General features: G+C 41.2%; 1 protein-coding gene across 1 annotated transcript; it reads left to right on the forward strand.

The window, feature by feature from the left end:
* Window positions 1-32: 32 nt before the first annotated feature.
* On the forward strand, window positions 33-22,543 carry commd7 (COMM domain containing 7). The gene is made up of 9 exons (XM_041205425.1): window positions 33-256; window positions 2,568-2,621; window positions 3,955-4,057; window positions 11,890-11,946; window positions 12,036-12,073; window positions 13,984-14,074; window positions 15,982-16,031; window positions 22,113-22,161; window positions 22,255-22,543. The coding sequence occupies exons 1-9, from the start codon at window positions 173-175 to the stop codon at window positions 22,329-22,331; spliced, it is 603 nt and encodes a 200-aa protein (XP_041061359.1). The 5' UTR covers window positions 33-172; the 3' UTR covers window positions 22,332-22,543.
* Window positions 22,544-24,352: the final 1,809 nt, after the last annotated feature.

Genomic DNA, 24,352 nt, shown 5'->3' on the forward strand with positions numbered 1-24,352 from the left:
ATTCACGCCAATTGCAAGTTCCGCTTTTACTTTCTTTTTCACTGGCTTTGTGCAGGCCTGCCCTCCTCGGCTGTGTCGAATGTGCGGGCTGTGAACTGCGGGTTACCCCACCCCCTCTCCTCTTCTCATTGTTGGTGGAAGGAGCAGGACAGAGGCAGTGTTGGAGAAGAAGATGCACAAATTGCACTTCAGCGGGGAGCCTGTGCCTGACTTTGTGTCCACCGACATCCAGACACTTAATAAACTCTCCAACCAGGTAATTGCTGTGAATGGAAGTCGATTTTAACATTGTTGAATGAATGTGTGCGTTTGAATTTGCAGGAAGAAGAGAAACAGGCTTCAGATCCTGCTCTCCCTATGAACATATTTACGCAATAAACATTAGGAAAACAAGGGGATTGACATTTATCATCAGCAACAGCGATACATTTTATCAACCTATTTAAGCACATGGAAATAATCTGAGATCAGCTGGAAATCTGAAACTAAAACATAAAATACTGGAAAAAAGACAACAGGCCAATCAGCATCTGTAATGTGAAAATATAAACCCAACCTATTCTGTGTGTCCTTCATAAGAACTGAGAAGCCTGTGTTTGAGTGACCAAAATCATAAAAGTCACATCTGTTAAACCAAAATCAATTATAGTTCCATCAAAGTAATTGTTTAGACCTTATCTTAACAGTTGTCATCAGTTTAAAAATTTCTAAAACAAATCTACACCTTAAGTCTGTCTTTAAAATTAAAATTTGAATTTTTTAACATTGTAAAATGCAAGACTATTAGTTATTGAAGTTTGAAATACATTTTCATTTGTTCCTACCCGCTTTCTTTCCTTGCTCCCTTGCCAGGTCTTGGGCTTCACAAACATTTATGTGCTAGATATTACTGTAAGTGACTTTCTTTATAGGGGACCCCTGCAAGTATTAGGTGACACCGCCCCCACCCCCCAAAAAAAATCCTAACTTGCAAAAGACAGTGTCAGCATGGAAAACACTTAGAATTGTAGAAAATATTTGGAAACTTCAACAGAAATACCATCTTTGTAATATGTCTTTGATGATCTTGAGGACTTACTTGCAAACATAGGGTCCGGGCAAATGAATTTGAAAGTTTATGCTGTAAGGAGAAACCCAAAATGGTATATCGACCGTTTTCACATTGTTAAAATGTAAAACAAGTCAGTCCAGCTGGCCTGGCATATGAATATAGAAATTTACCAATTATCTAATGTATAAATAAGCATTTGCATTTAAGTTGAAGGTGTATTTGCAAGCACTACTAACCCTATTGCTTATACAGTACTGTCGAAAATTGGAACAATGAAGTTCCCTCAAATCTCTGCTGTTACACCATCTTGTTTGCCATTCTGCCATGTTTATGGTACAGTAGGCATATGTGAGTAGATGTGTTAATAACTGATCCCAGGCTTCTGTTTACTAATCTAACAGTTTAATCAATGATATAGGTACTGTAGGAGACCCTGTGGCATAATAGGTGGCATCCCTGCCTCTGAGCCAGAAGCTCCGGGTTCAAGTCCCATTCCAGGACTTAATGACCAAAGAAAGCGCATTTATAACATGGCCGAACAGGTTGAGTGTCAACTTGTAAATCCTTCCAATGTACACTAATGGCAGGCAATAAGAGTGGGAGAGATTCCTGGCCAGTCATGTGATGGAAAGGGGGGGGGTATTGGATGGCTGGTGCATCAGATTGATGCAAATAGCAGGGGGTTTGAATCCTGTTCCAGCTGGATGTATTTGAGACCTACCTCCTTGTCCAACCCGTGTTGGAGGCTGTGGTGCTGTGGTCGGACCTGCCTTTGGGCAGAGAACTCAAGAAGAAGAATGGGTAATGGCCTGTTACAGATGTAGTCCTATTACCAATTTGGGGCATGTACTTGAATCAAGTTTATACATTGTTAATGAACATAAATTAGCAAGTAAACTTTGAATTGTATTGATTACTTTTGAGAAAAGTGCATTAATTGCTTAGGGGATTCAAAGTAGTGTTGGTGGTTAAGTTATCGTTAAATAAAATATAGGACATTTAGCATTTCCAGAATTCTACTCTGGGTACCAGCGTTTTGTTTGGTATTATAGCGATGTCATATCCATGAACAAATTTGATGTTTGTGTCTTCCCATTTATACTGCGGAAAGTCTTAAAGCCACTATTGCCCTATTTCTACGCTACTCTTGCTAGGTCATCATCCTGTTTGTCCAATTCACCTTCTTTCCTTCTGTTACAGGGAGAAAATAAATTATAGGGAGAAGTTCATATTTGTCCTTGGGTGTGTACACCCACTGAAATTTTCCCTTTTAGTTTTATTCTAAATTAAACAAACTGCTGCTGTAGAAACTGAAAAAAATGGGATGAAGGGAAATAAATACGCTTTGAAAGGGTGAAGGCACTGGGTAGAGGCAACTATATTTTGAGTTGATAGGATTTAAGAGTGATTTTTTTTAAAAAAAAGAAATTTAGATCAGTTGTTACTTTTAGAATTTATATGGCTAAGTTGTATTTTATTTGTGATTTAGTTTACATCATTTATATTTTATTTGCAGCAATTCTCAGCATTGACAGAGATAATCTTCCGCTTTATTACAGAACCCACAGAGGTAAGAAATGCTGTGAAATTTAGCAATTCTTTTAAGAGTACGTTATATTTAAGGATGGAATTTTGTCTTAGAAATTTCTAGCTGGCACAGTTCCAGGAGAGGTTAGTCCCACAAACTGAACTGGAGTATTACCATGTTTGCTGTCTGAAAAATAAAGTGCAGTAAAATGGCATAGCCTAGAAATTTGTAGGTGATGTTGGCAGATGGACACTTACTATGTTTGTATGGAATTCTTTTATTTGTTATTTTAATAGCCCAGATAAAGCAAAGTGTTCAACATTCTTTTGCTAATAAAAACAAGAATGATTTCTAGCCCTATATCTTCTGCACTATGAACATTTGTGCTGTAGTTCTTTCATTCTTGCTGAAGGTTCATTCACATTTTCTCCCGCACCTTTTTTGAGGCCCCCAAGGCCACACATCAAGGGCAGTCAAATTAATAGATAGGCGGTTGGTTCCCAGGCCTTTGCTTGTGTTGCTTATGAGACAGCAGCTGGAATGTGCACAAGCACAGCCTATTGGTTACTCCCCAGCTTCTGCCAGGAAACCCTGTTAGTGGTTCTCCATTGCAGAATGATTAAAATTGGCAATTTAACCCTGCTTTGTGGTGGACTGTAGGCACGAGCTGACATCTCAGTCCTTTACAGTCCAAGTCCTATTCACAATGCTGTTTTGTTTTAAGTCAAGGCTGCTTCCAGCTGTCCATCTTATATCCCTGCAGTAAAAACCATCCTCAGCCAAAAGGATATCCACAGGAGCCAACTCCAAGCCCATTGTTACATTGCTAAAAATCATTCACTAAGAGGTGTGAAAGAACAGCCCCAGGATTACCTTTGTAATAATAAATTTTATTTCACCCTGCCGCTACGTGCAGCCCTCTGTTTGTGGTTTCTGTAAAGCAACAAATTTTAAGTTTACGGTGCCAGATGAAACTGACAATGTTACAAGATCATTGCAAAAACAGAAATATCTGGAAAAACTCAGCAGGTCTGGCAGCATCGGCAGAGGAGAGCACAGTTGACGTTTCGAGTCCTCATGACCCTTCAGTTCTGTTGAAGGGTCATAAGGACTCGAAACGTCAACTGTACTGTCCTCCGCCGATGCTGCCAGACCTGCTGAGTTTTTCCAGGTATTTCTGTTCCTGTTTTTGATTTGGATTTCCAGCATCCGCAGTTTTTTGCTTTTATTACAAGATCATTGTGTTGCTTGACCTGTCATTGCACTAGCTTCTGAAAACAGATAAGTGTGTTTGTTTTACATGATACTGTTTAAAGCTGCTATTTATAAAATGCATTGTTTGACAAAATGTATTTTATATTTTCCTCATTTTCAGTCAGAACGATTGTTAAGCCAGCTCGGTGAGTTTGCCTCACAGAATGGAATGAGCCCAGGCCCATTGAAAAACATTGTGAAAAGTGTCCTGTTGATTCCTAATGGTGAGAGATAGTTTGAATTATATTGGGCATATGTTGCAAACTTTCTAATGCCTTTTTGTGTCAGGGAAAATTTATGTGTCACTGGTATAAAATATAGCACATTACACTGCATTACTAATTTTGTTTCTGATCTAGATATTCTCTTGGGATAAATTTGTGGGTGAGAACTCATGTGCCTCATGATAAGGAGGTAATCTTACTCCCTTAATGTCTAGTCATACACTAGCATGACCTAGGGCCATAACAATTAATATTTGTATTATATGAACTAGACAAGCAGTCAGGAAGGGCTTGGGAAAAAGCAGAGGGCAAAATAAATGACCAGAATGGCAGAAAAGAGGTCGCTAAAAGGAAGAAATTTCGGTCAACCTCGGGCCAACGCTACTCATCTGTGCCAGCTGTGGAAGGGACTGCTACTCACAAATTGGTCTCTACAGCCACAACAGGCTTTGTTCAATACAGAAATGACATACACCCTGGGCACAGTCCATTATCTCTGAAGACAGAAGGATGCTGTCATCATTAGATGTCTTACTGCAATTGGAGGACCTGCTCCTCCTGGAAAAACTTGAAAATTGACCATCTGACCCTTTGCCAGACAGGTTTTTCCTGATGGGGGTAGCTGGCCCTGAAAGCCCTTACATCCTGCTCCGGCCTCCTGGTGGCATAGTTGGAGCCAATCCACTCATTTATAACAGGACCCTGCTCAACTACTTGAAAAAGCTGGTTAATATGGGGAGATCTTAGGAAGGAAGTGGGATCATTGTGGCGGGGGGGGGGTGGTGGGATTTGGTATTTTAATTGCCACCCATCTGATTTCTGCCAGCTGGGGGCAGTTAAAATTAGAGCCTTGGTGGCTGAGGTGTTTTAGTACTCCAATGACTTCTGGACTCTCAAACAAGAATGCATAATGAGGCTTGGCTGAGAACCCAGAGATCCATTAGTCTGTTGAAATATCTGGGTCCCAGAGAAAACAGCTCTGGCTCCTTGATCTATGCTGCCAATTTCACAATGTTTATTTACACAGGATAAAGAGGTTACTAAGTGCTTGCAGTTTTAGCTACTGACCCTTTAAATAGGCTGGGTGATAGACACTTTTATCAGGCTATAATAAAAGGAGTTTTTTTTTTAAGAAAGTCTAAAGTTATCAATGAATGACTTTTAAGCTTTTGTTGCTGCACATCCTACTGTCACAATCGGGTTCATTGATTCTATACAGTGTATAGTAGGTGAATGGACATGGAAGTGCCATAGCTTGGAATGGGGGGAGCATGAAGAGGACCTTTTGACTTATCTTTTAAAAGACCCTCTCATGTAAACTATGGTTCACGACATCTCTGAGATGCCATGAACCACAATTCATTGAAACTGTAGCCCAACTGCATGAAAATTGCGGAGGACTAGGACATGCTTATCCCTACAGTGGAGCCAGCCAGGTCAAGAGTTCAGGGTGCCAAACTATCCTGCACCCTTAAAAGGCACTCCCGAAAATCCAAAACCCCAGGAATGGGGTCAGGAATCCTGAAATCAGCTCCCAGCCGCCATTTTCAGAGGGCTCTCGAGTCATCCCAATTTGATGAAAATCCAGGCCAAAGAATCAAAATTTTGATCCAATTGTAACAACTCCTTGTCATCACTCACTCTTTGGTTTTTCTTCTAATTGGGCAAAAATGATTTACTTAAAAGCATAAATAATCAAAGTACAGTGCCTGCTCTGCGTTATATTTTTGACACCTTTCTGTTTTTACTTTACTTATTCAAAGGAGGGGGGAGAAAATTATATTAAACAAAGAAAGTTTCACCCCCAAGGCAGCTGCAATCAGGTTTACAAATGATATAATATTAGAAACATAGAAAATAGGAGCAGGAGTAGGTAATTCAGCCTTTCGAGCCAGCTGCACCATTCTGTATGATCGTGGCTAATCCTCTGTCTCAACTCTGTAGTTCTGTGCTCTCCCCATATCTCTTGACGCCTTTAGAGTCCAGAAGTCTATTTCCTTCCTAAATATATTCAATGACTTAACCTCCACAGTCTTTTGTGGTAAAGAATTCCATATGTTCCCCACCCTCTGAGTGAAGAAATTTCTCCTCATCTCAGTCCTAAATGGTCTACCCCGTATCCTAAGACTGTGACCCGTTCTAGACTCATCCCACCACCCCCCCACCCCCCCCAGCCAGAGGAAATATCCTCCCTGCATCCAGTCTGTCTATCCCTGTCAGAAGTTTATATGTTTCAATGAGATCTCCTCTCATTCTTCTAAACTCCAACGAGTCCAGTCGGCCCAACTTCTCTTCATACAACAATCCTGGCACCCCAGGAATCAGTCTGGTGAACCTTTGCTGCACTCCCTCTATGGCAAGTATATTCTTTCTTGGGTAAGGAGACCAAAATGGTACAGAATACTCCAGGTATGGGCTCACCAAGGCCCTGTACAGCTGCAGTAAGACATCCTTGCTCCTGTACTCACATCCTCTTTCAGTGAAGGCCAACATACCGTTTGCCTCTTTAACTGCTTGCTGCACCTGCATGCTTGCTTTCAGTGATTGGTGTACAAGGGCACCCAAATCCCTTTGTACATCAACATTTCCCAATCTATCGCCATTTAAATAATACTCTGCCATTATGTTTTTCCGACCAAAGTGGATAACTTCACACTTATCCATGTTATACTGCATCTGTCATGCATTTGCCCACTCACTCAACTTATCTAAATTGCTTTGAAGCCTTTTAAGACCCTACTCATCGCTCACATTCCCACCAAGTTTTGTGTCATCAGCAAACTTGTAAGTGTTACATTTGGTTCCCTCATCCAAATCCTTGATATGTATTGTGAATAGCTGGAGCCCAAGCACTGATCCTTGTGGTACCCCACTAGTCACTGCCTGCCACTCCGAAAAAGACCCATTTATCCTACTCTGTATCCTATCTGCTAACCAATTCTCAATCAATGCCAATATATTACCCCTAATCCCTTGTGCTTTAATTTTACACACTAACCTCTTATGCGGGACTTTCTCAAAAGCTTTCTGAAAATCCAAATACACCACATCCGCTGGTTCTTTCTTAACTATTCTACTAGTTACGTCTTCAAAGAACTCCAGTAGTTTTGTCAAACATGATTTCCTTTTCGTAAATCCATGTTGACTTTGCCTAAAGCTGTTGATATTTTCTAAGTGTCCTGTTATCACACCCTTTATAATAGACGCTAGCATTTTCCCTACCACTGAGGCTAGGCCAACCAGTCTATAATTCGCTGTTTTATTTGTTTCATCCCTTCCGCCTTCCTTACATAATGGGGCTACATTTGCCACCCTCCAATCTGTCACGGCTATTCCAGAACCTACAGAATTTTGGTAGATGACAACAAACGCATCCACTATTGCTATGGCCACCTCCTTTAGTACCCTGGGATGGAGAATATTGGGATTTGGGGATTTACCAACTTTCAGTTCCGTTAATTTCTCCAGCACTATTGTTTTATTAATACTAATTTCCTTCAATTCTTCTTACTTGACCCTTGGTTCCTTAGAATTTCTGGGAAGTTATTTGTGTTTTTCTCCGTGAAGACAAAAGTTGTTGTTTAATTGCTCTGCCATTTCCTTGTTTTCTATTATGAATTCTCCTGTTTCAGACTGTAAGGGACCTAAATTTGTCTTCACTAATCTTTTTCTTTTTACATACTTATAGAAGCTTTTACACTCTGCTTTTATGTTCCTTGCAAATTTACGCTCATACTCTATTTTTCCCCTCTAAATCAATCTCTTGGCCCTCTTTGCTGAATTCTAAACTGCTCCCAATCCTCAGGCTCACTACTTTTTCTAGCAACTTTATGGCTTCTCTTTGGATCTAATACTATTCTTAATTTCTTTTGTTAGCCATGGCTAGGTCACTTTTCCTGTTGTGTTTTTGCACCAGAAAGGAATGTATAACTGTTGCAATGCATTTAAGACCATAAAACATAGGGGCAGAAATTAGGCCATTCGGCCCATCGATCACGGCTGATAAGTTTCTCAACCCCATTCTCCCGTCTTCTCCCTGTAACCTTTGATCCCCTTACCAGTCAAGAACCTATCTATCTCGGTCTTAAATACACTCAATGACCTGGCCTCCATAGCCTTCTGTGGCAGTGAATTCCATAGATTCACCACTCTCTGGCTAAAGAAGTTTCTCCTCATCTCTGTTCTAAAAGGTCTTCCCTTTACCCTGAGGCTGTGCCCTCGGGTCCTAGTCTCTCCTACTAATGGAATCATCTTCCCCACGTCCACTCTATCCAGGCCTTTCAATATTCTGTAAGTTTCAATCAGATCCCCCCTCATCCTTCTAAACTCCATCGAGTATAGACCCAGAGTCCTCAAACGTTCCTCATATGTTAATTCCTGGGATCATTCTCATGAACCCCCTCTGGACCCTCTCCAGGGCCAGCACATCCTTCCTGAGATACGGGGCCCAAAATTGCTCACAATATTCTAAATGTGGTCTGACCAGAGCCTTATAAAGCCTCAGCAGCACATCCGTGCTTTTATATTCTAGTCCTCTCGAAATAAATGCCAACATTGCCTTTGCCTTCCTAACTACCGACTCAACCTGCAAGTTAACCTTAAGAGAATCCTGAACTAGGACCCCCAAGTCCCTTTGCACTCCAGATTTCTGAATTCTCTCCCCATTTAGAAAATAGTCTATGCCTCTATTCTTCCTACCAAAGTGCACTACTTCACACTTCCCCACGTTGTATTCCATCTGCCACTTCTTTGCCCATTCTCCTAACCTGTCCAAATCCTTCTGCAGCATCCCTGCCTCCTCAATACTACCTGTCCGACCACGTTTCTTTGTATCATCTGCAAACTTAGCCAGGGTGCCCTCAGTTCCTTCATCTAGATCATTAATGTATAAAGTGAAAGGTTGTGGTCCCAACACTGACTGGCCCCTGCGGAACTCCACTAGTCACCGGCCACCATCCTGTTTTGTTCATTCCTTAAATATTGCCCATTGTCTATCCACCATCATGTATTTTAATGAAGATTCCCAATCTATCTTAGCCAACCCACATCTCATAGCTTCGTAGTTTCCTTCGTTAAGATTTAGGACCCTAGTTTCAGATCAGACTACTTCACTTTCCAACCTGATGAAGAATTCTATCATTTTACGGTCACTGTTCCCTAATGGATCCAGCACAACAAGATTATTAATTAAACCCTTCTCATTGCACAGTACCAAATGTAGGATAGCCTGTTTTCTAGTCGGTTCCTCGGCATGCTGGCTTAAAAAACCATCTCATACACCCTCTGGGAATTCATTCACTACAATATTATTGCTAACTTGGTTTGCCCAGTCTATATGTAGATTAAAGTCATCCATGATTACTATAGCACCCTTGTTACATGCATCTCTAATTTTCTGTTTAATGCCGCCCCCTACCTTATCACACTACTGTTTGGAGGATTATAGACAACTCCCAGTAATGTTTTCCGCCCCTTGTTGCTTCTTAGCTCCACCCAGACTGATTCTACATCTAGATTTTCTGAGCCAATATCCTTTCTCGCTATCGCATTGATTTCATCCTTAGCTAACAATGCAACACCACCACCTTTTCCTTTTCGTCTGTCTGTCCGTCCTAAATATTGAGTACCCTTGGATATTGAGTTTCCTGCCTTGGTCACCCTGCATCCGTGTCTCCATAATTGTATCGCACCCATTTACATCTATTTGTACTGTTAATTCGTCTATCTTATTGTGAGTGCTCCGTACATTCAGATACAGTGCCTTTTTAACATTTTTACATGTTTTTGTTGTAGTATGGTCCTATTTGCTGCTAGCTCTTGTTTCCTCTGCCTTCCACTTTTGCTTTCTACTTTTCTGTCTTTCATTCCTATCTTTGTTTCCCTCTCTTGTGTCTCATTTCTCAGATTCCCACCCCCTGCCAATCTAGTTTAAACCCTCCCCCACAATACTAACAAATATCCCTGTGAAGATATTGGTCCTGGTCCTGCTGGGGTGCAGCCCATCCAGCTTATATAGGTCCCATCTTCCCCAGAATCGATCCCAATGCCTCAGGAATCTAAATCACTCCCTCCTACACCATCTTTCCAGCCATGCATTTATCTGGTCTATTCTCCTATTACTGATCTCATAAGCATGTGGCACTGGGAGTAATCCTGAGATTACTACCTTTGTGGTCCTACTTTTTAATTTAATTCCTAGCTCCCTATATTCTACTTTCGGGACCTCATCCCTCTTTTTACCTATGTCATTACCGATATGGACCACAACCTCTGCTGTTCACCCTCTCCCTTCAGAATTCCCTGCAGCCGCTCAGTGACATCCTTGATCCTGGCACCAGTGAGACAACTTACCATCCTCAGGTCATGTCTGCAAGTGCAGAAACGTCTATGTGTTCCCCTTATGATAGAATCCCCTACCTCTATTGTTCTCCAACATTTTTTTCCCCCTCTGCGCAGCTGAGCCACTCGGTGCCACGGACTTGGCTTTTCCTGCAGTCCCCTGAGAATCCATCTCCCCCAGCAATATCCAAAAGGGAGAATCTATTGGAGAGGGAAATGGACTCAGGGGACTTCTGCACTACCTGCTTAGTGCTTTTACTCTGTCTGGTGGTCACCCATTCCCTTTCTGTCGATGAACTCTTTACTTGTGGTGTGACCACCTCACTATATGTGCTATTCACAAAGATCTCATCCTTGCGGATGCTTCACAGTGATTCCAGGCATGGCTCCAGCTCCAAAACACGTATCTCGAGTAGCTGCAGCTGGAGACACTTCCTGCACACATGGTCACCCTGGACACTGGAAGGGTCCCTGACTTCCCACATCGCACAGGAACGGCATTCCACTTGGCCGAGCTGCCTTGCCACCTGCCCTGCTTACCCTTAAGTTACTCCCTTTACTTTTACTTTCTCTAGTTTATAGAATATTGAGGACAGAAGAAATACTTAACATGTTCTACTTACCAAGGCCGCCATTTTTCTTATTGAGGAAAGGTAGAAAATAAAAGGATCACCTCCTTCCCTCTTCAGTGAGTTCCTTCTCTCACCAGACTTGAACTGGAGCACTCTAATGCAGCCCAAAGCAGCACTGTAGATGGCTTGCTTTTATGCTGTCTGAATCTAGCTTCTGAAAACCTGTTTAAGCCAATTAATTAATTTACTTGCTGCAGCTGCAAGGTGAGCCTGTATAACTCCTGTTTTAAAGCTGGACTAAAACTCACCTCTCAACCCAAAGAGCAACTTTAAGTTAGCTCCTAAATTAAAGAAAGATTAGACTTTCGATAGAAATTAACCCACTCTCACCAAACTCCAACTGAAACACTCTAATGCAGCCCAAAGCAGCACTACAGTGCAGATGGTATATCTTCATAAATCCTTTAACTCGATAACTGCTGTTTTTGAATCCAGTAATCCGATATGTGTCCAGGCTGTGACCTCTGAAGCATGGCACTCAGTCTTACTAATGCTTATATTTCTTATTTGCTGCTCTATCCTATTTGAATGTTATGAGCTAAATGTATAGAAAGGCTTGTTCTGAGCACTTTTCACTCATAGGTGGATGAATCTAATTACAACATCAATACCTAAATTTGAGATTTATGAAAATTAAATGTAATGTGAATTTGAATTTTGCCTAGTCCCTGAGGCTCGATGGTATGCATTTACGTGGCACAGAGACAAAAACATGCCTTAGCCAATTAACTAAACTAGATAAAGCAACATGTAAAACGTTTTGAGTATTTTATTACCAGAAGAAATTCTACAATTATAGGAAACTCAGTTTTAAAATTTTAAAATTTTCTTGTAATTCAGAAACATTCACCTTTCCTACAGGTGCCTTGAAGAGGAATTTGACAGCTGACCATGTCAAAACTGATTTCATTACTCTGGGTATGTAGCATTCAACTGCCATTAAACTCCTCCATGAAAATTTTCCCCCTTAAATATTAAAAATATTTTTTTTTCTCTTAATTATAAAGGACTAAGTGAGGAGAAGGCTGGATGCTTTGCAGATCAGGTAATGTATTTAGTTCTCCCACACAATATTTTTAAAATCTAACTATGACCACCTTAGATTTAATCTAAAATGAGAACCTCAAAGCATGAAATTCCAAAAGTGTTCACGTGTGGATTTATTTTGTACTTTATCATAATAGGACAAGGGAATTATTCAGATCCAATAGCAATATTACACACAAATATATCAGAATACAGTATAGCTTTAATAATCAAGTTTAGGGATTTGTTTTGACATTAGACCCGCATAGGAACATTGGAACTGGAGTAGGCCTTGAATTTCTTTCAGGACATTTCCATCTATCAATTTCTTAATCTGCTGATTTTCAATGCTAGCTATGGTAGATATAATTATAATGGATTAAAATTTATTGCAAGAAATGAAAGTCTTTCACAATATTCAAAACAAGAAATCCAGGTTTTTTTGATAATTGAAACTAATGTGATGTGTCAATTTGACCTATGCTATGGTACATTGACCTAATGCTAAGGGTCATTATTACCAGGTACCTACATAGCTCAGGCACCAGATAGTGTTTGGAGGAACATTGGGTATTCGGAGCATTTGCCTGGCATTGTGTGTTTTTATTAATACATCACACTGACTGCCCGTATATTCATCTACTTCATAGACTTACTGGCTATAAAATTGTGGTGCTGGGATTCAGCATGACTACAACTCCCATTTGCAGTGCTTGAAAGCAAAGAGATGTTATCAGGAGCTGGAACTATCCTGGCCTCTACAATGCAAGCAAAGGGGGTACAACTTCTATAGAGTCATTCAACTCTATTTGTAGCAGTGTAGTATCCCTTTCTGTCAGAATATTGGGGAGCAATGTGAACCATTAACAAATAGACAATTAAACTAAGGCACAGGACACAAAAAAAGTTTAAGAAAGGATCCCTGGAAACCCTACCAAAAAATGCCTATTAAACACTCAATAAGAAAGAGATATGAAAGAAGTATTTTTAAAAAGTGCTGTGCTTCATAATGTGTGGAGTGGATACACAATAAAGGAATACAATTACTCTACATTTTCTAAACGTTTGCTATCCACAGAAGTGGATATGCACAAGTCTACCTTTTGAAGACTTTAACACTGTTTGTGACACTGTACCAATCCAATGCTAAAGCCATTATGAGGACAAATTCTTGGATCAAAGTTCAAAATAGTGGTGCTCAATAAAGGTTATTTTGGGCTTCAGCCTCTTTGCTTGTGGCCTGTGGCTTCACGTGGTTCACATTCACACTTTACTCTGCTATATTCCCATCCCTTTGCCTCTTCTCCCCCAGTGAGAGGAAAGCAATGAATGCTATAACAAAAAAAAACCCAGCATCCATTGAGCAAGTGAAAGGGCTGGATTAAAGAGATAACCACTTGTAACTACTTAGAAAATCAGCAGCTCACCTTTAGCAGAATTGTAGGCATAGACCACTGTTCCATCACAGTATGTTCCAGGCTGAGATTGATAGATTCTTGGTTAATAAAAAATCAAGAGATGTGAGGATAGGGGATAGGGCAAGAGAGTGAACTTGTTGTAGGAGTTTAGCCATGATCTTATTGAATGACAGAGGAAACTTGAGGGACCATATAGCCTACTCCTGCTCCTATGGTGCAGTATATTGGAGCATATATGTGGTGTTCAGCAAAGCACTAAACATTACACTTCAGGTCTGCATTAGTTCTTCATTTATCAGCTAAAATTTTAAAGGTATTAAACTAACTTTGGAGTAAAAACTAAAAATACTTATTTAACCACCAATGTAACAAATGCTGCAACTAAAACTTGCATTTATTTGGTGCTTTTAATGTGCAGAAAAATGCCCCAGAGCACTTTACAATAAGCAGAGAGGGATATGGTGGACAATAGTCTTCATGAGCATTGTTTAATTATGAGTTGTATTTTCAGTGGAAATTGAATTCTGCAGTGCTGTCAAGACTGGCAGTAGGACAAACATTGACTGTCAATCAGTTAGTCGATATGGAGTGGAAATTTGGAGGTAATTTTCAAATTCGTTTTATAGTTAGTGGACCTCTGATGTAATACTGGTCTTCAAAAATACCAATATCACTAAACTAAGTGATATGTGATGATATATTGCACTGTTAACAGACTCATGATATAATTTCCCCTGCTAGCCCACCAATTGACGTGTTCATTTTCACGAAATTTCTTTGCATGGTAGTCAATTTAACCATTATTTTAATTTCCATTGAAATATTGCACAAGGGGAATTTTATGCAAGCACATTTACTAGTACATGGAATTCCATGATATTATTGAAGAAAAGCACTTAGCTAGTGCAGTTAGGGTGCATTTTAACTACAGGTATAACACTTCATACATACAGTGTAAATCAGAAATTAGGACCCAAACCGACTCTAGGATAAAGTGGAGTGACACTTTCTGCCTTCAGGGAGTCGTATCCTGCTGTCAAATTGAGAATTGACTCTGGAATTTATACTATAACTGTAGCACGGGTGCAGAGGCGGAAGGAGATAGTCTTATAGTTGGGATTTGAATCACAGATTTAGGTTCAGTAGGGGAATAGACTTTTCTCATTCTGAATCAGTCTGAGTGTGTGGGAGGAAGAGAATGTAGTCAGCGGTATGGAAGTAGTTTTATAGAAGCGGCCAAAAATCATGGCATCATTCTTCCCCGTGTTTAACTGAAAGACATTTTGGCCCATCTATGTCTTGATATCAAGCAGGCAGTTTGTCGGCATAGATTTTAACATGGGGTCAACAGTGAGTCTGGCTCTCCTCAACAGAAATATGGAAACTGTGACTGCAGATGACATTACTGAGAGACAGCATGTAGATGGACCCTCCATTTATACAGGTGGGGTAGAAATATTCGACTTAATATCAACATTGCTCAAAGCTTTGTGTAAAACTTAAATATCATCACCAGTGAAACACATCAATTCTAGCTGGTACTAAGCAATAATCCCTCATTATTGTACAAAATAGTATTACAACACATTAACTCTCCCTTGCACTTGTCGTCTTGTGATGCCCAATGGTTATTGTTCTCCACCACACCTCATTAGACTTCTCTTCTACACAAAATCCCCGAGCAGCATTGAAACTGCAGGTCCAGCAACTCTGCCGCTTCCTCTCCTGGTGGGTGGTGGGGAGGGACGCAGAGGCTCCTTAATAGAAACACAGAGAGAAAGAGAGAGACAATAAATGGCTGATACGGGAGGCGCTTCTCCACTTACCTTGTGGATTCCTTTGATGTGCTGAGCGAGTGTGATTTAGTTGAAGGGAGGCTCCTCGAAAACATTCCCTGTGTTAAAGTCGACCCCTTTTTGCCTTTAAAAATTGATCTCAAAAATTCTACTTTTCCACAAGTGTATACAGTAACCATTGCTCCAACATTGGCATATGTAGCAGAACCTTCATACTGATGTCATTAATTTCACTCCCCAATAATTATAGCACTTTTGCCGCATACAGTAAGGTATGATGTTAAGCTGTTCAATATGAAATGTATGCTTCTTGTACTGGATAAATTCTGGATTCAACAGCCTACTCTAATTATCCTCTATTCATTCTGCTTCATTTCAGAAATGTACCTTTCTATGGCAGAAAGCTGTGGGGCGGCTTTAATTTTACTGTAAATATGGTATTTTGCTGTGATTATCTCTTGATGCCAATGCTTGCTAACAAAAGGAAGATGAATGGGATGGGGATTTTGGAATGATTCCAGGGCCCCATTTATGCTTCTGTGTTTGATTTCAGCAAGAAGTCCATATTCTGGGGGGAAAAAATTACTGCCACTTAAGTTTAATACAGAAAGATCCAAAGTTCCATTGTGAATTTTCCCTAAGGCAGGAACATAAAAATCAAAGGAAAAAGAAAAAAAGTGTTGCTTCATCTACACACTCTTTGTTGTTTGCAGTAACGGCAGGGAGCAGTGAGTTACAAAAGGTTGGCAGCATATTTTTACAGGTAATCTTTTTATTATTTTTACATTGATGAATAATCTTGTATCAACATAATTTACATTTTATAGTAAATATAAGTACCTCCACCCCTTTCAGTCTTATTATTAAATACTAAGCTCTGAATACTTCCCACTCTTTATCGTTTCTATTGAAACTGAGAATAAACACCATGTGGAAGAACAGTATATTTATTTTAAGCAAGTCTAGGCAGTGTCTCTAATTTTAAAAGCTTACTTTACCTCACAATTTTTAAATGAAATTAATAATATAACTTTGTTCACCACTCTGCCAATTTTGGCTTTGGGTAACAGCTAGAGGATGTTGCTTCAGCATCAGTTTCTTTATCATCCTTCAGCTGGGTGGGACTGCATTCACTTGGTTCTATTCTTATTTGCGCAGTCATAGCCAGAGAATCACCTGCACTGCCTTTTGTTCCCACTCCCACACTTTGACCTTTGGTGTCCCACAAGGATCCATCCTCTGCCTTTCCTATTTCCAATCAACATGCTACCCCTTGGCGATAGCATCTGAAATCGCAGTGTCAGCTCCCACGTGTAGGCTGACAGCACCAAACTGTACCTCACCACCGGTGACCTCTCTGGACTCCACCATCCCTTATTTGTCACCCTCCGTATCTAACATCCAATGCTAGATGAGCAGAAATTTCCTCCAATTAAATGTTGAGAATTCCAAAGCCATTGCCTTCAAATTAAAGTTATAGGGCTAGAGGAAGTTACAGAATTGTGGAGGTATTTGAAAAAGGATGAAAATCGAGGCATTGCTTAACTGGGAGCCAATGTAGGTTAGCACAGGGGTGATGGATGAATGGGACCTGATGCGAATTAGGATACAGGCATCAGGGTTTTGGATAACCTTAAGTTAATGGAAGATGGGAGGCCAGCCAGCAGTATGTTGGCGTAGTCAAGTCTGGAGGTAACTTAGGATGAATGAGGGTTTTAGCAGCAGTTGAACTGAACCATGGAGTTGAGCAGTGTTGCAGAGATGGAAGTAGATGGTCTTGATGAAGGCACAGATAATTGGCCAGAAGTTCATCCCAGGGCTGAATATGACACCAAGGTTGCAAACAGTCTGGTTCAGACAGTTGCCTTGGAGAGAGCAGGTATCAGTAGTTATGAGACTGAAAACTAGGACTTTGGTCTTCCCAATATTTAGTTGGAGAAGTTTCTGCTCATTCATCACTAAATGTCATACAAGCAGTGTGGCAATTTAGAGACAATGGAAGGATTGAGTGAGGTGGTGGTGCAACAGAGTTTGGTGTCGTCAGCTTACTTTGTTTTCAAATGATGCTACTGAGGTATAGCGTACCACTGAGTAATAGGGAAGAAAAAGGACAGATCCTTGGGGGAAACCAGAACTTAAAAGTGTGGGAACAGGAAAGGAAGCCATTGCAAGTGATTCTCTGGCTTTGACTAAATAGATAAGAATGGAACCAGGTATGTGTTGTCCCACCCAGCTGAACGAAGGAGGAGAGGCATTGGAGGAGGATAACCTGCTCAACTGTGTCAAAGGGAACAAACAAGTTGAGAAGGATGAGGAGGTACACCACAACAACAAGTTATGTTTATATAGTGCCTTTAACATAATAAAATGTCAAAAGATGCATCACAGGAGCATGGTGAAACAAAATTTGACACCAAGGTAATATTACTCAGATGAGCAAAAACTTGGTCAAAGAGGTAGGTTTTAAGGAATGCCTTAAAGGAGGAAAGCAAGGTAGAGAAGACGACAAGTGTAGGGAGGGTATGCCAGAGCTCAGGGCCTAGACAACTGAAAGCGCAACTGCCAGTGGTGGAGCAATTAAAATTGGGGTAGCACAAAAAGCCAGAATTAGAGAAGCGCAGATATTTCTGGAGGGTTGTGGGGCTGGAGGAGATTACAGAAATAGGGAGGGGTGAGGCCATGGAGGGATTTGAAACCAAGGTTGAGAATTTTAAAGTCAAGACATTGCTTGACTGGGAGTCAGTATATGTCAGTGAGCACTGCGATTATAGGGTATCGGGACTTGATGCGATTTAAGACATGGGAAGCAGAGTTTAGGATGACCTCAAGTTTATGATGTTTAGAATGTGGGAAACCAGCCAGGAATGCATTGGAATAGTCAAGTCTAGAAGTAGAAGGGCATGAATGAGGGTTTCAACCTCAGATGAACTAAGACAGCAGCAAAGCTGGGTGATGCTACAGAGGTGGAAATAGATGGCCTTAGTTATGGCACGAATATAAGGTCATAACCACATCTCGACATCAAATGTGACACCATGGTTGCAGACAGACTGGCTTAATCTCAGGTTGTTGCCAGGAAGAGGGTTGGAGTTGGTAGGATTGTTATGGATGAGAACATCTGTGAACAGTAATTTGTTTTGCTACATTTGAAATGTATGAAGAAACATTTGCAAATAAAACAGCAGATTGTTCAGTGAAAATAATCAAACTCAAGTAAGAGGATGGTGCTTGGTATGGGGAGGTGATATTGACGAGTAATCCAGATACCCAGAGGTAATACTCAGGGGACCCGGGTTCGAATCCCGCCACGTCAGATGGTGGAATTCAATAGAAGTCTGGAATTAAAAGTCTAATGGTGACCATGAAACCATTGGCGATTGTTGTAAAAACCCATCTGGTTCACTAATGTCTTCTAGGGAAGGGAATCTGTCATCCTGGTCTGGCCCACATGTGACAGATGCACAGCAATGTGGTTGACTCTGAAATGGCCTAACAAACCACTCAATTGTATCAAACTGCTACAAAGATTCCAAAAAAGGAATGAAACCAGACAGACCACCCAGCATCAACCTAGACAATGGCAATCGCAGCCCTTTCGACCAAAGTCCCCGTTACTAACATCATAGTGCCAAAATTGGGAGAGCTATCTCACAGTCAAGCAACAGCCTGACATAGTCATCCTCACGGAATCGTACCTTACAGATAATGTCCCAGATTCCACCATAACCATCCCTGTCCCACCAGTAGGACAACCCAACAGAGGTGGTGGCACAGTGGGAGGGAATTTCCCTGGGAGTCCTCAACATCCAGACCCCATGAAGCCTCATGGAATCAGGTCAAGCATGGGCAAGGAAACCTCCTGCTGATTACCACGTTGAACACCACTTGGAGGAAGCACAAGGGCGCAGAAAGTAGTCTGGGTGGGGGACTTCAATGTCCATCACCAAGAGTAGATAGATAGCACCACTACTGACCGAGCTGGCCTTGTCCTAGCTGCTAAACTGGCACATGGCAAGAGGGAAGAACATACTTGACCTCATCCTCACCAACCTGCCTGCAACAGATGCATGACAGTATCAGTAGGAGTGACCACCGCACAGTCATGCCTCCATCTTGTGTGGCACTACCACCCATGCTAAATGGGATAGATTTCGAACAGATGTAGCAACTCATCCATGAGGTGCTGTGGGCCATCAGCAGCAGCAGAATTGTATTCAAACACAATCTGTAATCTCATGGCCCAGCATATCCCCCACTTTAGCATTACCATCAAGCCAGGGGATCAACCCTGGTTCTATGAAGAGTGCAGAAGGGCATGCCAGGAGAAGCACCAGGCATACCTAAAAATGAGGTGTCAACCTGGCGAAGCTATAACAGAGGACTACTTGCGTGCCAAACAGCATAAGCAGCAAGTGATAGACAGAGCTAATTGATCCCACAACCAAAGAATCAGATCTAAGCTCTGTAGTCTGGCCACATCCAGTCATGAATGGTGGTGGATAATTAAATGACTCACTGGAGGAGGAGGCTCCACAAATATCCCCATCCACAATGATGGAGGAGCCCAGTACAGCAGTGTAAAAGATAAGGCTGAAGCAATCGCAGCAATCTTCAGCCAGAAGTGCCGAGTGGATGATCCATCTCGGCCTCCTCCAGAGGTCCCCAGCATCAAAGATACCAATTCGATTCACTCCACATGATATCAAGAAATCGTTGAAGGCACTGGATACTGCAAGGCCAAGGGCCCTGACAATATTCTGGCAATAGTGCTGAAGACTTGTACTCCAGAACTTGCTGCGCCCCTAGCCAAGCTGTTCCAGTATAGCTGCAACACTGGCATCTACCCAGCTATATGGAAAATTGCCCAGACATGTCCTGCACACAAAAATCAGGAGAAATCCACCCCAGCTAATTACCACCCCATCAGTCTACTCTTGATCATCAGTAAAGTAATGGAAGAGGTCCTCAACAGTGCTATCATACGGCACTTGCTTAGCGATAACCTGCTCACTGATGCCCTGTTTGGGTTCCATCAGGGCCACTCAGCTACTGACCTCATCACAGTCTTGGTTCAAACATGGACAAAAAAACTGAACTCCTGAGATGAGGTGAGAGTGACTGCCCTTGACATCAAGGCAGCATTTGACCGAGTGTGGCATCAAGGAGCCCTAGCAAAATTGGAGTCAGTGGGAATCGGGGAAAACTCTCTGCTGGTTGGAGTCATACCTTGCGCAAAGGAAGACGGTTGTGGTTGTTGGAGGTCAGTCACCTCAGCTTCAGGACATCACTGCAGGAGTTCCTCAGGGTAGTGTTCTAGGCCCAACCACCTTCAGCTGCTTCATCAATGACCTTCCTTCTATCATAAGGTCAGAAATGGGGATGTTTGCTGATGATTGCACAATGTTCAGCACCATTCGCGACTCCTCAGATACTGAAGCAGCCCATGTCCAAATGCAGCAAGACCTGGACAATATCCAGGCTTGGGCGGACAAGTGGCAAGCAATATTCGTGCCACACAAGTGACAGGCAATAACCATCTCCAACAAGAGAGAATCCACTGAATCCCCCAATATCAACATCCTGGGAGTTACCATTGACCGGAAACTGAACTGGACCAGCCATATAAATACTGTGGCTACAAGACCAGGTCAGAGGCTAGGAATCGTACAACAAGTAACTCACCTCCTGACTCCCAAAGCCTGTCCACCATCTACATGGCACAAGTGAGGAGTGTGATGGAACACTCCCCACTTGCCTGGATGAGTGCAGCTCCCACAGCACTGAAGAAGTTGGACACCATCCAGGACAAAGCAGCCCACTTGATTGGCACCACATCCACAAATATTCACTCTCTCCACTGAAGCACGGTAGCAGCAGTGTGTACCATCTACAAGATGCACCGTAGGAATTCACCAAGGCCCCTTAGACAGCACCTTCCACACCCACGACCACTACCACCTAGAAGGACAAGGACAGCAGACACATGGGAACACCACTACCTGGAGGTTACACTCCAAGTAACTCACCATCCTGACTTGGAAATATATCACCGTTCCTTCACCGTCGCTGGGTCAAAATCCTGGAAATCCCTTCCTAACATGTACCTACAGTACATGGACTGTAGTGGTTCAAGAAGGCAGCTCACCATCACCTTCTCAAGGACAACTAGGGATGGGCAAAAAATGCTGGCCCAGCCAGCGAAGCCCATATCTGGTGAATTAATTTTAAAAAAGGAGCCGTATTAGGGCAGAAAATAAAAATAAAACACCAAAAACACACATATCAAATGATAGCAGAGGGAGCCCTAAGGCACAGAGACAAGGCCATGGTAGCGTTTAATTTCCAGCATGTTCAGTTTTCAGCCTCAACCTAGACAATGGAACAGCTTGCACGAAGGTGCATCTCTATGGAGGAAGGGAGAAAATGGATTGTATTTCTCTCCAGAATCACCTGAAAGCCACTTGAAGGTCGGCAGAGAGTTGGAAGTTAATCTCCATTGCTGGTTGGGTATTCTGCATAGCATGCAGATTTGGAAATAGAGAAGGTAGAAAATTTTCTGCAAACATTACCTGAAGACAATCAAAACAAATGCTACTTAGCTTACAGACACCAGTGAGCATTTCGTCATTTTAAGGCCATAAATACATTTTGGCTTCACTGATGAAAATAGGTGAGTTTCTTTATCTTGTGGTTCACAATTCATGAACGCTCATTAATCAGCTTACTCTATTATTTACTATATAAACTTAATAAACACTGAATTGAACTAGAATTTCTCAGTATTTTCATTGGCTTCATTGTGTAGCTTATAGCCTTGTTTCTAATGGATGCTTTTTTATTTCAGTTAAAATTAGTTATAAAGAAGGGGAACAAAAGTGAAAATGTTTACATGGGTTAGTATATGCATATTAATTGAATTCTCATTTTTTTTATTCCTTCAATTAAAACATGATATTCACTAATATATTTTATTTGTATTTGTTTAGAGTTGACGTTGCCACAGTTCTATAATTTCTTGCATGAAATGGAACAAGCCAAGTCTAGCCTTGAATGTTTCAGTTAAATTGCTGCACCATTATTCAGCAAATTGTTTAAAGAAACGTCATTTCTATGTGTCCGGAAAGTGCACTTATACATTAAAGTAAAACAAACTTTATTATTCACTATCTGTTCAAACTTTTAGATGTTGTCCAGGGAAACTTCTGTTGTTCCCATCAGCTATATGTTAGCATTGTTTAACCATTATGTAAATAAAATTATGTTGCGTGTAGTACATATATGTTGTAATTCCTTTTTGCTTTGTACAAGTTACATTCCTTTCTAGATCTCCAACACTACACCCAATTCAAAAGCTGTAAGAGTAAAGGATATGGGAATGTTTAAAGCTTCTGCCAGCAGAACACTTTGAAAATCTGATTTGCCAGCTTTATCTCCCTGTGAAGAAGCAGCTTATCCCTACTCAGCACCTCTCTTTGATGGTTGGGTTGAAATTAGAATCTCCCATGAGAGAGATTTTCAGCATAAGTCTGCATCCTGCTGTCCTCTGACACATCATACCGAATAGCTGTATAACTTTTTCAAGTGTGACCAGTGCTGTGCAGGCAGAGTTGTCAATTACCATACAGCAAATGAAAGGAATGATCAATTTGTCTGCTTTTAATTGAAAGTTAGCTAAGGCAATGGCCTTTAAACGCTTTAGGATCTTTTACATTCGCTGGCAGCCAGTTTAATATTCACCCAGAAGGGAGCACTTAAGGCAGTGCAACATTCTGTCACTACTGCAATGAAATGATAGTCTAAATTATGTGTTCAAATCCTAAAGTAGGGCTTGAACCCTCTACCTCTGACTTAAGAGCTGAGAACGCTACCAATTTAGCCAAGCTGACAATTTTGTTATGTTTTGGATGAAAAAGGATTAAATTGTTCAATGCCAATAGTACCATAACAGTCTACCAGGAAACCAGGAGGCTGTTTTGCACAATTATTTTTTTACAATTGAACTGAAAATACTTTTTACTGAAGCTAAATTTGAAGTGTGAATTGGGCAACGTGGCCCAAAGTGACTCTAAAGGGAAGGTGGAGGGAGACTACCTCTGCCAGGGGAGTATTGCATGGGATTACCCATACCTCACTGCTGGGATCACTGATGTTTCTAATTTAAATAGATGACTGGAATTGAACTCGATGTAAAGTGGTTAAATTTGCAGATGATAATCAAACTAGGAGAGGCAGTGGAATCGGAGGTAGCTCAAATGCAAAAATCAATGGACAGAACAATATCAGGTGAACTTAAAGACAAGTACTATACAGAGGAAGGAAAAACTGGTACATATACATACTCCATGAATGCTGTTGAAATAGATAAGGCAGAAACTAAGGGAGACCAATGCGATTTAACACAAAACATTTATAGCCAATGCAAAGAAGTAATCACTAAAGCCAAAATAGTGGAATACATTTCAGAGAAAGCTGTTATCTAAAAAGTCCTGGTCACCAGGACACAAGGAGGACATTGAAGCACTGGATGTGATGCAAAGAAAAGCCACAAGGCTGATCTCTGGTGTCAAGGGTCTGAGTTATGAGAAAAAATTGAAGAAAAAGTATGGAAAAGAGCATCTAAGAGGCAATCTTATAGAGGTATATATCACAATTAAGGGAATGGAAAACACGAGTCTGAAATAATACATAAAAGTAAAATGTAAGAATTAGTTAAAGGAACATAGGTTCAAACTGGTAAAAGGTAAATTTAGGATTCTGTCAGTAAATTCTTCACACAAAGTGATCAAGAAGTGAAATAGACATCCATATGGATTTTGTCAATCTAGAGACCCTACATGTGAGCATATACCACTTAAAAGGGGAGAGTGGCTAAATTGGTTTTTCTGTTGCCTTGTGGTTTTTGGAGTACCTTATACTAGGTGGCTGCAACCAATGCTGGAGGGCCCACCTATTGTTTATAATGACGGGCGGGGGACAGATCAATCGAATGTGAGCACCCCTGCTGGATTACAACAAAGTACTCAAAATTGATACTTTGGTTGCTAATACTATCTGGAGAAGGGCCAAAACCCCACTTTCTGACTC

The sequence above is a fragment of the Carcharodon carcharias genome, chromosome 14 (assembly GCF_017639515.1).
Source record: "Carcharodon carcharias isolate sCarCar2 chromosome 14, sCarCar2.pri, whole genome shotgun sequence".
In the NCBI taxonomy this organism is placed as follows: Eukaryota; Metazoa; Chordata; class Chondrichthyes; order Lamniformes; family Lamnidae; genus Carcharodon; species Carcharodon carcharias.

Bases quoted from the DNA above. Each gene is read 5' to 3' on its own strand.
- commd7 (XM_041205425.1), top strand. From the start codon at position 173: ATGCACAAATTGCACTTCAGCGGGGAGCCTGTGCCTGACTTTGTGTCC. The intron at 11,947-12,035 runs GTATGTAGCATT...TTAATTATAAAG, and splicing joins AACTGATTTCATTACTCTGG to GACTAAGTGAGGAGAAGGCT. The intron at 14,075-15,981 runs GTAATTTTCAAA...TGTTGTTTGCAG, and splicing joins TATGGAGTGGAAATTTGGAG to TAACGGCAGGGAGCAGTGAG.